The sequence below is a fragment of the Mesoplodon mirus genome (genome assembly GCF_964341445.2).
Source record: "Mesoplodon mirus genome assembly, chromosome: 10".
Lineage (NCBI taxonomy): Eukaryota > Metazoa > Chordata > Mammalia > Artiodactyla > Ziphiidae > Mesoplodon > Mesoplodon mirus.
In genome coordinates, this window is record NC_138986.1 from 14,162,982 (window position 1) to 14,176,235 (window position 13,254).

The 13,254-nt window shown below is 37.9% G+C and overlaps 1 protein-coding gene across 19 annotated transcripts in view; it reads left to right on the top strand.

Moving 5' to 3' along the window:
- Positions 1-13,254, top strand: part of SYNE1 (spectrin repeat containing nuclear envelope protein 1) — a 472,944-nt gene that overhangs the window by 406,324 nt on the left and 53,366 nt on the right. For all 19 annotated transcript variants that reach the window (XM_082633720.1, XM_082633725.1, XM_082633723.1 and 16 more), the window contains 2 exons: positions 1,425-1,583; positions 4,650-4,816. In XM_082633720.1, the coding sequence (XP_082489846.1) occupies positions 1,425-1,583; positions 4,650-4,816 (326 nt within the window). The remainder of the gene's footprint in view (positions 1-1,424; positions 1,584-4,649; positions 4,817-13,254) is intronic.

Sequence of the window (13,254 nt, forward strand, 5' to 3'; positions counted from 1 at the left end):
ATGTCCATCAATAGATTAATTGATAAATAAAATGTGGTATATCTATATGGAAACATATGTTCAGCAATAAAAAGGAATGAAGTACTGATGCATGCTCCAACATGGATGAACCTTAAAAACATTATGCTAAGTGAAAGGAGTCCATCACAAAAGATAACACATCAAATGATTCCCTTTATGTGAAATGTCCAGAATAGACAAATCCACAGAGATAGAGAGTAGGTTAAGGCTGGGAGGAGGGTGCAGGGGTAGGTAAAGGAGTGAGTACTGATGGGTACAGGGGATTTGGGTTTTTTTTTTATATTTATGAACATGTTATAGCATTGATGGTGGTAGTGGCTTTGAAACTGTGAACATGCTGAAAACAGCTGAGTCACACACTTTAAACAGGAAATGGTGTGGAAACTACATCTCAGCAAAGCTGTTACAGGGAAAAGAAAAGAAACAAAGATACAAAAATCAAAATAGAAAGCAGGCAGGGAAATAAAATAACTTGCTCAAAGTAAAGTGATCACGATAGAGCTGATCAGGGATTGTGCCTCTTCCACTGACACTCCACTCTCTCCTGACACCTGACGCTCAATTAATTCTTCCCTCCTTCCCTATTTTTCTTTCATTTTTTCTTTCTTTCCTTTTTCCCTTTTCCTTCCTTCCTTCTTTTCTTTTTTCTACCCTTTACCTTCCTCCTTTTCTTATTCCTTCTTTTCTTTCCTATTTCTTTCCTTCTTAGTAAAAGTACATTCCATGATCCTGTATCATAGCTGCACAGAACCAACTGTAGCGAGAAGCTAGATTTTTTTTTTTTAATAAATTTATTTATTTATTTATTTTTGGCTGCATTGGGTCTTCATTGCCGTGCACGGGCTTCCTCTAGTTGGAGAGAGCAAGGGCTACTCTTCGTTGCGGTGCGCGGGCTTCTCATTGTGGTGGCTTCTCTGGTTTTGGAAAATGGGCTCTAGGAGTGTGGGCTTCAGTAGTTGTGGCTTGTGGGCTCAGTAGTTGTGGCTCACGGGCTCTAGGCATGTGGGCTTCAGTAGCTGTGGCACGTGGGCTCAGTTGCTCCGTGGCATGTGGGATCTTCCAGGACCAGGGTTCAAACCCATGTCCCCTGCACTGGCAGGTGGATTCTTAACAACTGTACCACCAGGGAAGTCCCGAGAAGCTAGACTGTTCAGAACCTTTAGTAAGTGAATGTGCATGTGGCTCTTTGGGAGGGAAGTAGAGGCTTCTGTGTCTCCCACTTGTGAAACTTGCTAGGCTAGAGCGGAGCTCCTGGGACTGGGCCTCAGGGAACAGTGGCCTAAAGAGATGCACAACTACTGCTCATCTTAGTCGACCCAACAGAGTTTATTTGCTCTTTTCCTCAGGGTATGAGTTCCACTCTGATTATCCTTTTGCATTTTCTCCCATTTTAAACTTTTCAGCTCTCCTTAAGGCAGCAGCAAGTAAGTGAGAGACTGAATGAATGGGCCGTCTTCAGTGAAAAGAACAAGGAGCTTTGCGAATGGTTGACTCAGATGGAAAGCAAAATTTCTCAGAATGGAGACATTCTCATTGAAGAAATGATTGAGAAGCTCAGGAAGGTATGAGATGTGTGGCTACATGTGCTTAGATGCTCTTTTAATGAGTACAGAAGACAACCTTACTCCTAGTTACTTTCCTGAGAAAGGAGCACTCTATTATAAACATTTTATCTTTTTAAATATAAAATAAACTTGACTGAAAAGACCTCCTTTACATACAGAATATATAGAATATTTTCAATTTGCGATGAAATAGATTATCTGCTGATAGATAATGTTCAGTATTTTTAGATTTTATCTACCTGTTCAGCAGGAATTATTTATGTGTGTTGGTTGTCTTTGTTTTTAATTGAAGTATAGTTGATTTATTGTTTGTTTTTAAAGAGGTAAAATCACCAGAGAGGAACTAAAAGAAAAAATTCCTAAGATCAATTAAACTGTCATTTTCTCTGTAAGTCATGATTTATAGACAGTTACAGGAATGAGGACTTACCTGAGAATTTTAGCTTCATATTAATTTCAAGTTATGTATGATTATTAAGCTATTTTATATGCTCAAATAGATCTAGATCATTTTTCATGTCTATACAGGACTGGTCAAATTTACTAGCATTTAAAAATGTTTTTGGTGGTTTCAGCAGTGTTTCCACACTGTTTTTGAACAGCTAATCATTTAAATTTCGTATCTCTTCTAAGTACATATCACCATCTGAAGTACAATGCATTTTCCCAATTTACTTGTTTATTATCTGTCTACAGTGAAGCCCCACTGGACTGTAAGCCTCACGGGAACAGGGACTTTGTCTGTTTTGTTCATTGCTGTATCTCCTGCAACCAGAGCAATGCCTGACTTTTCATAAGTACTCAGTCATTACTTACTGAATAAATGAATTATAGCTTCATTCATTATGAAAAGAAATATAAATAATTATTAGGAAAAATATCTTTACCTACAAAGTTATTAATATTACATCTTGGCTTTGGAGTTTATTTTTCTCTCATGTATGTGCTTGGGCATATACACAGAAAAACAAAAACTCCAGAGCCAGTATGTGATATGAATAACTCTATAGGTTTACTTAAAATTGCAAGTTCTAAGCATCAGCATTTGTATATTTGTTATTGTAAACCTTTAAAATGTGGGCTGAGATGATACAGATTTCATTTCAGCATCGCTAAAAGCTCTGCCCTTTGCTGGTTTCTGGGTGTCAGATAATGTTCTACCAGACATGATTAATGTATAATAGGTATTATAGTGAAGTTTGCTATAGAATAAATTTTAATTAAATGTATTTATACTCTGATTTTTATCATGAAATTTAAGATGCATATTTTGGGGGCTTGACACACAGATAATTTTTTTATACTATTTGGTAACATTTGAAATAATTTTTAAAATATCAACTCTACCATTCTGTATATATAATAAGTTATGGACTTTAAAATAAAGTCTTTATGAGCTTACCCCATGTGGTATCTCTTTTGTAAAGAAGAATAACATGGAGGCTTGGTAATTTTGACAACTTAGAAAAAAGAAATTAATAAACAGACTGTAACCATGGTATGGGTACCTACTGACATTAACACTCAACATTGTACTTTAAAAGACAACCTAAGATGGGCCTCCCTGGTGGCGCAGTGGTTGAGAGTCCGCCTGCCGATGCAGGGGATACGGGTTCGTGCCCCGGTCTGGGAGGATCCCATATGCCGCGGAGCGGCTGGGCCCGTGAGCCATGGCCGCTGAGCCTGCGCGTCCGGAGCCTGTGCTCCGCAACGGGAGAGGCCACAACAGTGAGAGGCCCGCATACCGCAAAAAGAAAAAAAAAATAAATAAATAAAATAAAAGACAACCTAAGAGTATTATTTTACTATAACTACTAGTTTAAGCTTGGCATAATTCCTTTGAAATAAACATTTCTCAGTAATATCATCTCAAATTTGTAAAAACACATTATAGCTATTAAGAAATGCAACTGGTATATTGGTCTTTGACTCCCATGGTCTTGAAGTAACATAGAAAGGAGAGTAGGTGGAGGTGCTGGGCCTGAAGAGGCACTCACAACTGCAGCAGAATAAAATTTCCCCAGCTCCATCCATTCTTTGGGGCCCTTTTTACTTAGATAACTGATTTGAGAGGGTAGCCCTGTTACCAAGGTAACTTGAGAGCAATAGAAGGTGAAGATATCCATATTCCTATCATATCTGTCTTGGTATATTATTTTGCTGAGAAAATATTTGCTGCCTAACAGGAACTTAAGCCAGAAATGAAAAACATGATTCTAAAGTTTGGATGCTGTCACTGTGACAAGAAAGTAAGAGGATCAGTCGGTCCAGAGCCTGGGGGGAGGGTGGGGGGGACAGGTAGGGGTCAAGGGGGGATTCCTTTCATCATCACTTAAATCATGCTGTTCAGTGGCCTTTCTGTTACTATAGACCACATTGAGAGCCTGTCCTTCTTACCTAAAGCAATCCTTAAGAGGAGCTACTACAGAAACTGGATAGATGAGGAAGGTTTGAGACCCACTGATCCTCTAAGACCAATGGTTATTGTTCTTGAGAGTTAATTTGCCAATGATTTATGTGCTGTAAAATATTGACACTGTATAGAGGGCAGCTCTTTAAAATGAAAGTAGGCTTTTAAATCATTCTGCACAAGTAATAGTTGACATACACATACATATATACATTTACATATTCACACACAGTCACACATCTTATTAGCGTCTTGTCAGCTCTTTGTATGAGGATTGATTCTAAGTATAACATGTGGTTGGTGATTACAGCAACAAGGTATAACTTCCCAGCATTGAAATCCTTCAAGCTTTGTCTTTTGTTTCTGTGTACATACTTTTATTGCTTTTTTTAATGCCCATTTGAAGTAAATGGAAAGCACCCCCACTTCCTTTAAGAACATCTATATAAAAATTCAATCTGGACTTTGCCTACTTACCGAAAATAACAGGTACCACTAATTCTTGTGTACTGGGACTCATATTCACACAGTGTTCCTTATGCCCGAACTATTTCCAAGCAGTAGAAAACTGTAATTATCATGTTTCTAGTAGAGCCAGACTGAATGCATCACGAATATGCTTCTGACCTCTGTGATTGCCATTTATTACACAGGATTATCAAGAGGAAATTGCTATTGCCCAAGAGAACAAAATACAGCTCCAGCAAATGGGAGAACGACTTGCCCGAGCCAGCCATGAAAGCAAAGCCTCTGAGATTGAATACAAGCTCGGGAAGATCAATGACCGGTGGCAGCACCTCCTGGACCTCATGGCAGCCAGGTAGAAAGGACCTTCATCAATAGGACACACATGCAGAATCTCAAAGCATTCAGGCCGCCTTCCATTTCAGCTAAAGATCGTCCAATAAATCTCTGTGTTCTTTATCCCAGCATTTCAGTTCATGCTTGTCTCATAAATGTCACTTTTCGTTAACTTTAAAATTCTCCTTCTTATTTCATAAATTCAGTGGTGTTTGCATTTAACTGAAAGAGGGAAAGTCATATCCAAACAAAATCCATTCCCAAGAGAAAATTCTGTATTCTGGGGCTTCATAGTACTCAACTTCCTATAAGGAAGAAAGTGAAACTGCTGACGGTGGAGGGTGTGTTTGTCTGAAGTGGCAAATTATATCTATATAATTATATAAATATAGTATATTTAATTAATATATACATATATATATAATCACATTCTTACTGTCTTTTTGATTAGCAAGGTGTGGGAATAAATCTAATTATTGCCATTCTGCTTAGACGTAAAACTAATCTGCTGCATTACTGTAATTTTGTACTTAGCTCTAGTGATAACTATAAGTGTCTACCTCATATCTGAGAGGAATGTTACATTCAGTTTCTGTTGCGGAAGGGCAGGGTGAGTGAAAGGGATAAAAGTAAAAAGAAAAAGTATCTAAGGATCTTTACTGCAATATAGAAATCTGATATGATTGAATGCAGCACTGTGTTATTTGACAGAAGGGTTATTTTTTAAAGGGAAGAGCTAGGTAGATGCTCTATTTGAGGTGAACTTTGCTTCTTGTTGGAACGTAGCCTCCATGAGGGCAGGCATCTTTGCCCATTCTATTCACTGTGTATCACAAGCACCAAGAACAGTACCTGAATGCAGTTGGGGCTCAATAAATATTTGAATGAATGTATGAATGAATACTTGAATATTTGAATGGATAGTCTTCTTTATGGCAGTTAGGAGAGTTGGAATGTTACACATGCTTCTGATTCACAGCCATTTGGGAGCTATCCCAAAATACACTTTTTTAAAAATCCAGATTATTTTCCTTAGCCATGCTGCATGAAGGTGGACATGAAATAGTGCCTTTTGAATACTGTGTGCCCACAAAGACTTCATATGGGCATGGCAAGTCCATGTGTTGATTTTAAAAAACATTTAGTATATTTCTTTTTCTATAAGGGAGTTATCAAAGAGGGTCTCATTTAAGAAGGTGAGATTATAATTTGTTTTAGCGAGAATGAAACAAAAATGGAATAAATGTTTACCAGTTTTTAAAATGTTTAATGATAGTATTATAATAGCTAACATTTACTAAACCCTTAGTTTGTAGCAATGACCATGCTAAAGACTTCATGTACATCTTCTCATGTGCTGTTCACAGCATTCTTTGAGGTGGGTATTATTATTATACCCATTTTCCAGATGCAGAATGCTGAGGCTCAGGTTTGCCCCTGGTCATGCACGTGCTGAGTGGCAGGGTCTGTATTCTCTGACTCTACAGCCCATGCCCTAGAATACTACACGCTCCTACCTGCCAAGCTTATCACTTCTTTGTCCCTGTTCTAGAGAATGCAATTAAAGGGAAGTTAGATTCTGTTGTTTATTTCTACAATCTAATTTCCCAGTCCTTTGTGAAGTACTGACAGCGACTATGAGAGATATAGGAGGTACAAAGACTGAAGCCCTTTCTTCAAGGAGTTCATAGTGGGAATTTAGACATGTGAAGAAATCAAGTAAAATGATGTGCTAAATGCCTTAGTAAAAGTACCATAAAGAGATGGAAACTTAACGGTGCAGCTTAAACTACTGTAAGTATTTAGGCATTGGTAGATTTTAGAATCCCAGTGCTGTGTTTAGCCTCACTCCTCAGTCACTGATAACCAAATCTTATTTCAGAGGGAGGAACCGAAGCCCTTTGTGCTATAAATACCCTTCTTAGGGAAGCTGCCCACTTGGTAAACATCCCTGGATTTTTTTCAGTCAGATTATGACTCATGGATTGGCTTTCATTTCCATGTAATCCAGTTAAACTAGTTAATATTCTTTTCTAATTTTTAGTTTGTTCAGTGGTGTGGAATATGGGGTTGCACTAAGTCAAAATGTTTTAAATTTAATTTAATCATAAGCAGCTAGTTTGGTGTATGCCCAGCTGGTAGCCAGCATTACATACAATGAGTTAGGTGTTTACTCCTCAAAGCCATGTTTATTTGTAACTTTTCTATCTAGTTTTTCAATCAAGAATTTTCTAGGTGTTATTTAGTTAATTTTTCCAAAGACATGCTCATATGTTCCTACTTTTGTAGAATCTCATCATACACAGATGTAATATATATATTGTCCATTTCTAATTATCTCCTTCCAACATAGACCAGATGACATTTTGACCATTCATTTGTCCTGAAGTTTAATGCCACACTGGATTCATAGTTCCTTGAAGCCTCTCCTAAATGACACTCAGCCATCACATTTGCTTTCCACTTTTTGGTTTATTGCCTGTGCTTGTGCACAGGCAAGATGACTGTCTTCCATACCCATCTTCAACTATGACCTGCCAGCTGAAATACTAAGTTTCTATGATTCAGTCTCATTCACTACTCTTCCCTCTTCCAAATTTTTTTTAACATTGATTAATTGAAGCAGAACGTAACTTATGCCTTTGGATATTTTTATGTTGTTTTGATTCTGTTGGGAATGGAGAGGTTATTTTTGAAGATGATCATATTTTCAGGTGAACAGCTTCCCAGCTACCAGAAAGATGGAAAAAAGAAAGAAGATTCACTGATAATAACCTGTTATATACAAATAGAATGCATAACTTTGAGTCAGATTCCTATTACTAGTGGATTAGCTTAGACCATTCTAAGTACAAAGTAGATACGTTTTGCTTTGAATTTTTAAACTGACTGTCACCAAGCATTGTCAGCTTTTTAGGATAATAAAAAAATTTGTTCAGTTATTTTTAGGGCTCAATGGATAATATTATCGTATACTTTCTAGACCTACTCAGTTCAATATAGCAGTCACTAGCTACATGTGGCAATTTAAATGAGTTGAAATGGAGTACAATTAAATTAGAATTTTTTTTAAACAATCTGATTTTATTTTTATTTTATCTTATTTATTTAGTTTTGGCTGTGTTGGGTTTCGTTGCTGTGCGCCGGCTTTCTCTAGTTGCGGCGAGCAGGGGCTACTCTTCATTGTGGTGCGTGGGCTTCTCATTGCGGTGGCTTCTCTTGTTGCGGAGCACGGGCTCTAGGCATGTGGGCTTCAGTAGTTGTGGCACATGTGCTCAGTAGTTGTGACTCTAAGAGTGCACACTCAGTAGTTGTGGCCTACGGGCTTAGTTGCTCTGCAGCATGTGGGATCTTCTTGGACCAGGGATCGAACGGGTGTCCCCTGCATTGGCAGGCGGATTCTTAACCACTGAGCCACCACGGAAGCCCCCAATTAAATTAGAATTTAATTTTAATTACAGTCAGTTGCACTAGGCACATTTCCAGTGCTCAGTAACCGCACGAGGATACTGTCTACCTTATTGGATACTGCAGACACAGAACATTTTCGTTATCTCAGAAAGTTCTGTTGATCAGTGCTGGCCTAGATACTTAAAAGCATTTCTGAGCCTTTAGCTTTCATTAAGAGTCAACATAATTTGACTCTAACTGTAATTTCTGTAAAAAAAAAAAATTGGTGTAACTGTAATTTCTGTAAAACTGTCTTCAAGGACTCTAGCTCTCATTTTATCAGTGGACCTCATTTATCATTGGACCTTATGCAAAAACCCACATGGCAATTTTTCCAGCGCCTAGCACTAACAGAAAATGTCTTTTAGCATCAGTAGTTCAGAGCTTCTAATAATAGAGAACACATTATTAAACATTTCCCATCTTGGTATCTAGGAACGTCAGACTCAAGTTGTTTGCCCTGCTGTAATGACTTTTTTTTTAGTTAACTGGACTCTCTAATATAAGGATATTCTTCTTTCCTCTACCAAACCTAACTACCCATCACCAAAGACAAAGCACACATTAGTTATTTGGTTCTTTTTTTTTTAATAATAGTTTTATTGAGATACAATTCACATACCATACAACTCATATATCAAAAGTATACAATTCAGCGATTTTTAGTATATTTACAGAGCTGTGCATCCATCACCATAATCAATTTTAAAACATTTTCCTCACCCCCAAATAAAAACTTTAACCCCTTTTTTCCTTTCTGCCCTCCCTCCTTTTCCTCCAGTCCCAGGCAACTACTAATCCACTTCCTGCCTATTTAGATTTGCCTATTCTGGACCGTTCATATACACGATATCCTACAATATGTGGTCCCTTATGACTGGTTGTTTTTAACTGTGTTTTAATTATAATTCCCTTAAACATTGTATAGAAGTAAAAACAAATATAATTTTTAAAAACTATGGAATGCCTCCTGTTTATGAAGTACTTCCTCTGCATGTTGCTACAGGGCAGAAGCTGGCAAACTCTCTGCTTGGGGCCATAGGGTAAATAATCTAGGCTGTGTGGGCTGAACAGTCCCTGACAAAGCCCTCTTCCATTGAATCACAAAAGCAGCCTTAGACAGTGTGTAGAGAAGCCAAACAGGTTCCAGTAACATTTTATTACCAAAATAGGTGACCAGACATAGTTTGCAGACACCCCTGTGGGATGTAAAGATGACAAAGAAAATGGTTCCCAACCAAATAAGGGTAAAAGGTGAAGTGAGGATACGCGTGGTTCCTCACCTCAAGGCCTTCCCCTTTCTGTTACTTCTTCCTGCTCTCTCTCCTCTGTCTGGCCAGGCCAGCCCCTAATTCTTCTTCATGCTCCTCCTTTTCTCTAGATTAGATTAGATTCTTCTCATCTGCTCAGTAGGCTTTCTGTACAGAGTCCATAGCATTTCTCTTGATTATAATAAATATCTTGTGTGATAGATTGTTTAAAGTTTCTTTCCTCCATTGAAATGTAAGTATCTGACTTGATCACCACAGTAATCCCAGAACCTAACATAGTTCTTTGCATATAACTGTCACTCCAGTATTTGTTGAGTTTCTCAATCTGAGACATAGTGTTTGAAATGTGCCCTGCATACAGATAAGAATATAGCAGAGCCTGGGCTTAGGGCTTTTGCCTGAATTATAAGGTGTTTCTGCTTCACCTACACTGTGATGTTCGGCAAATTACTTATCTTCTCAGTGCTTCAATTACACGGTGTAAAAGGTTATCAGGGGGATTAAATGAGGTGGTACCTGTAAACCACTTAGCACAGTGAAGTGCTCAGTCAACAAATGTCCTCTGTCATCCCAGAGGGAGTTTAGAGGCTTGTGCAGTACAAGGAAGGCTTTGCAAAGTTGTAGCAGCTGACCTCAGAAGGGTTTTCAGTCTAATGGGAGTTCTGCCCAAACAAGAGGAAAAAGAAAACTTAATTCTTGGAATTTGTGGCTGGTATTACCTCATGGCGATCCATTCAGAAAAGTCAAGCCAGGATCAGGAATTCTTTGATGCAGCAAGTAAGGAAATGACCAAGAACTAACCAAGATTCCTAGGTTTAGTTCACCTTGTTCCAGCTGTGTGACCTAGGGCTTAACTGTATAACCTCTCTGAGCCCTATAGTCCTCATTTTCAAAGTGTTCATTAAAACAACTGCCACATCTCCAATGAGACAACATAGGGGAAAGGACCATGTATACTATAAAATGCTATATGTGCCAGTCTTATTCTTTTTTTTTTTTTTTTTTTTTTTTGCGGTACGCGGGCCTCTCACCATTGTGGCCTCTCCCGTTGCGGAGCACAGGTTCCGGACGCGCAGGCCCAGCAGCCATGGCTCACAGGCCCAGCCGCTCCGCGGCATGTGGGATCTTCCCGGACCGGGGCACGAACCCGTGTCCCCTGCATCAGCAGGCGGACTCTCAACCACTGCGCCACCAGGGAAGCCCCAGTCTTATTCTTTTAGATGGCTGCAGAGCATTCCACAGTTCATTCCACAGAACATTCCACATTCCATTTATACAACGTGATTTATCCAGTATTTTCCCTATTGATGGAAATTGATATTATTGCCATTTTTTTGGTACTACAATAATTGTGTCTTTAAAGCCTAGCCTTATGTTTAATTCATTAGAATAAATATATTGTGCTAAGGATAATGAACATGGGGAAAAAAATTAACCCATGGGAAAAACTATATAAAGTAAAAGGGAATTAAACTAAGGAAATTATGGCAATAAAAATTTTTAAAGATCTAAGTTTTTTAAATGTTAATGATAATCAAGAAAAACCAAATTTGTCTACTGTTATGGAATTATGACCAATATATTCCTTTAACCAAATTTACATATGTACATTCCTGATAAAAATAATATATCAGTGGAGTGATTGTTTTATAAAGAATTCACAATAGTATATCTTTAAGTAGCAGGATTTTTAAAATAATTTTACTTATGACCAAGTTTTCTGGAATTTTTAAAATGTAAAATGCAGGTTTGTTTCTTTTATAAAGAAAATGTATTACTATTTTAAAAGCAATCAACTCACACAACCAGAACCAAATGCTTTGTTTTATTTTAGTTGCAATTCATCATATTGGCCTTTAAAAAAAATTAGCAAATGTTCATTATCTATTTATTTATTTGTAATTTATTTGTGTGTATGTATGTTAAAATCCAAAAATGATTTAAAGCAGACAGCATTAGTCATTTTTTATTAAATTACCAGTAATGAGTAATTTGGGAGCTTATTTTCTTTAAGAACTTAAATTATGAAATTTATATAGAGTCAGTGCAGAAAATTTAGAAACTCTTGAAATTCACAAAAGAAAAAAAAGTTATCTGAGATTCCACCAAGCTAATGAACCGATCCTTTTTAAAATTACCTTAAAATGAACATGTTATTTTTGTCACTTTATATCATTATTTTTAAAAGGACAAAGGTTTATGTAAGAGGAGAACAGTATTTCTTCATTACTTTTCATGTTCAAATAGTCTATTTAAAGGTGAAGAGCAAGCGCTTTCCCACAGAATATCTTGTCCATCCCATCTTCCCAAACAGCCCCTAAAACTCCTACTTAACACCACTTAACTGGCAAATCAGACTGAAGAAAAAAAGCAGTTGCTCCTTTTTGCTGCTACAGTTTGCCGCCGTACTCGTAGAGGTTTTGCTTGTTTGCATTTGGTACATTTATCTTTGCAACTATCTTTTCCAACTTAAACTGCCTGCAAGAAAAGTCGAAGGTCCTTCCAGAATGGCAGAGTGTCTGCAGCCGGTCTTATTTTTGATACCCTTCTTTCTTTAGACCTGGAGCCTCCCCCTCCTAGCAGATTACCCTGAGCCTTTTCCCTTCTTACACTCGTGGCCTACATTCCAGGAGATCAAGCCTGGCACATGTTAATGAATGTAGGTTTTATTTAGAAACATGACCACTTGTCACTCACTGCTCAGTGTCATATTGTCAGGCAGAGACTTACCAACATTTGTCTGGAGTGAGCATTTTCATACTTTCATACACAGACTGGGGAAACTTTCATCCCCACGCAGGATTTAGCCTTTTGCTCTGCAAACCTGACTTTTGCAAGTGGAAACTTCATGGTGGTGGCGGAAGATCCATGTGCCCTGAGGATGGCAGAGGACGGCTGTGTGGACGCAGACCTCCCCGATTGTAACTGCAGTATCACAAGGCAGGCATCTCCTTGAGTTTCTTCCCTTGGGCATAGCTTTCATGTTACATGGGGGTTATAGGATGGATGCTGGAGCTTTAATCCATAATTGTGTTGGCCAGTGTTACGTGGAGATGACTGGTGTGAGGAGATCGTTGGCTGTGGACTCCTCAGGCTTATTTGTCAGTTTGTTTTCTTGTCTCCTACTGGGCCTGCGGAGCTGGATGAAAAGGTTAATGGACTTTGTTATGGTTCAGTATCTACTTGTCTTGGGACTGGATGCATCATACGAGGAGTATGGTTACAGTAGAGAGCCTGAGACACAGGAAAGAGATTCAGAAAAAGATTCAGTGGAAAGGTCCTGTTAGTCCATCATCTGCTATTTAAAGGATGGGCTCCTGCTGAAACTGAAATTCAGTCATGGCCAGTCACAGCTTTGTAGCTGAAAGCGTTCCCTTTAATAAATAAAAATCTACTCATGTTTCAGGGGCCGGGAGGGTTTTGTGTGTGAGAGAAAGTTGTTTCTGTTTTATGTATGTCAGTAGGTTTTGGTCACTGACTAGTATAAAGGTTTTCAATAGTATGTGCAAAATATAGAAGGTTATGTCTAAAATGGCAATTTAGTGCATTATACAAATGTTTACTTCATGATTTTTTTTCAGTTAGAATACTATTACATCAGGAATTTTCATTTTGTTTTTAAAAAATATTTTTCTTATACCATAACATCCCCCAAACAAATCCCTACTGATGAATAAAATTTATTAATGGTACTTTTGGTTCTTTTATATTGAGAATATGATTTTTTTTGTTTTGG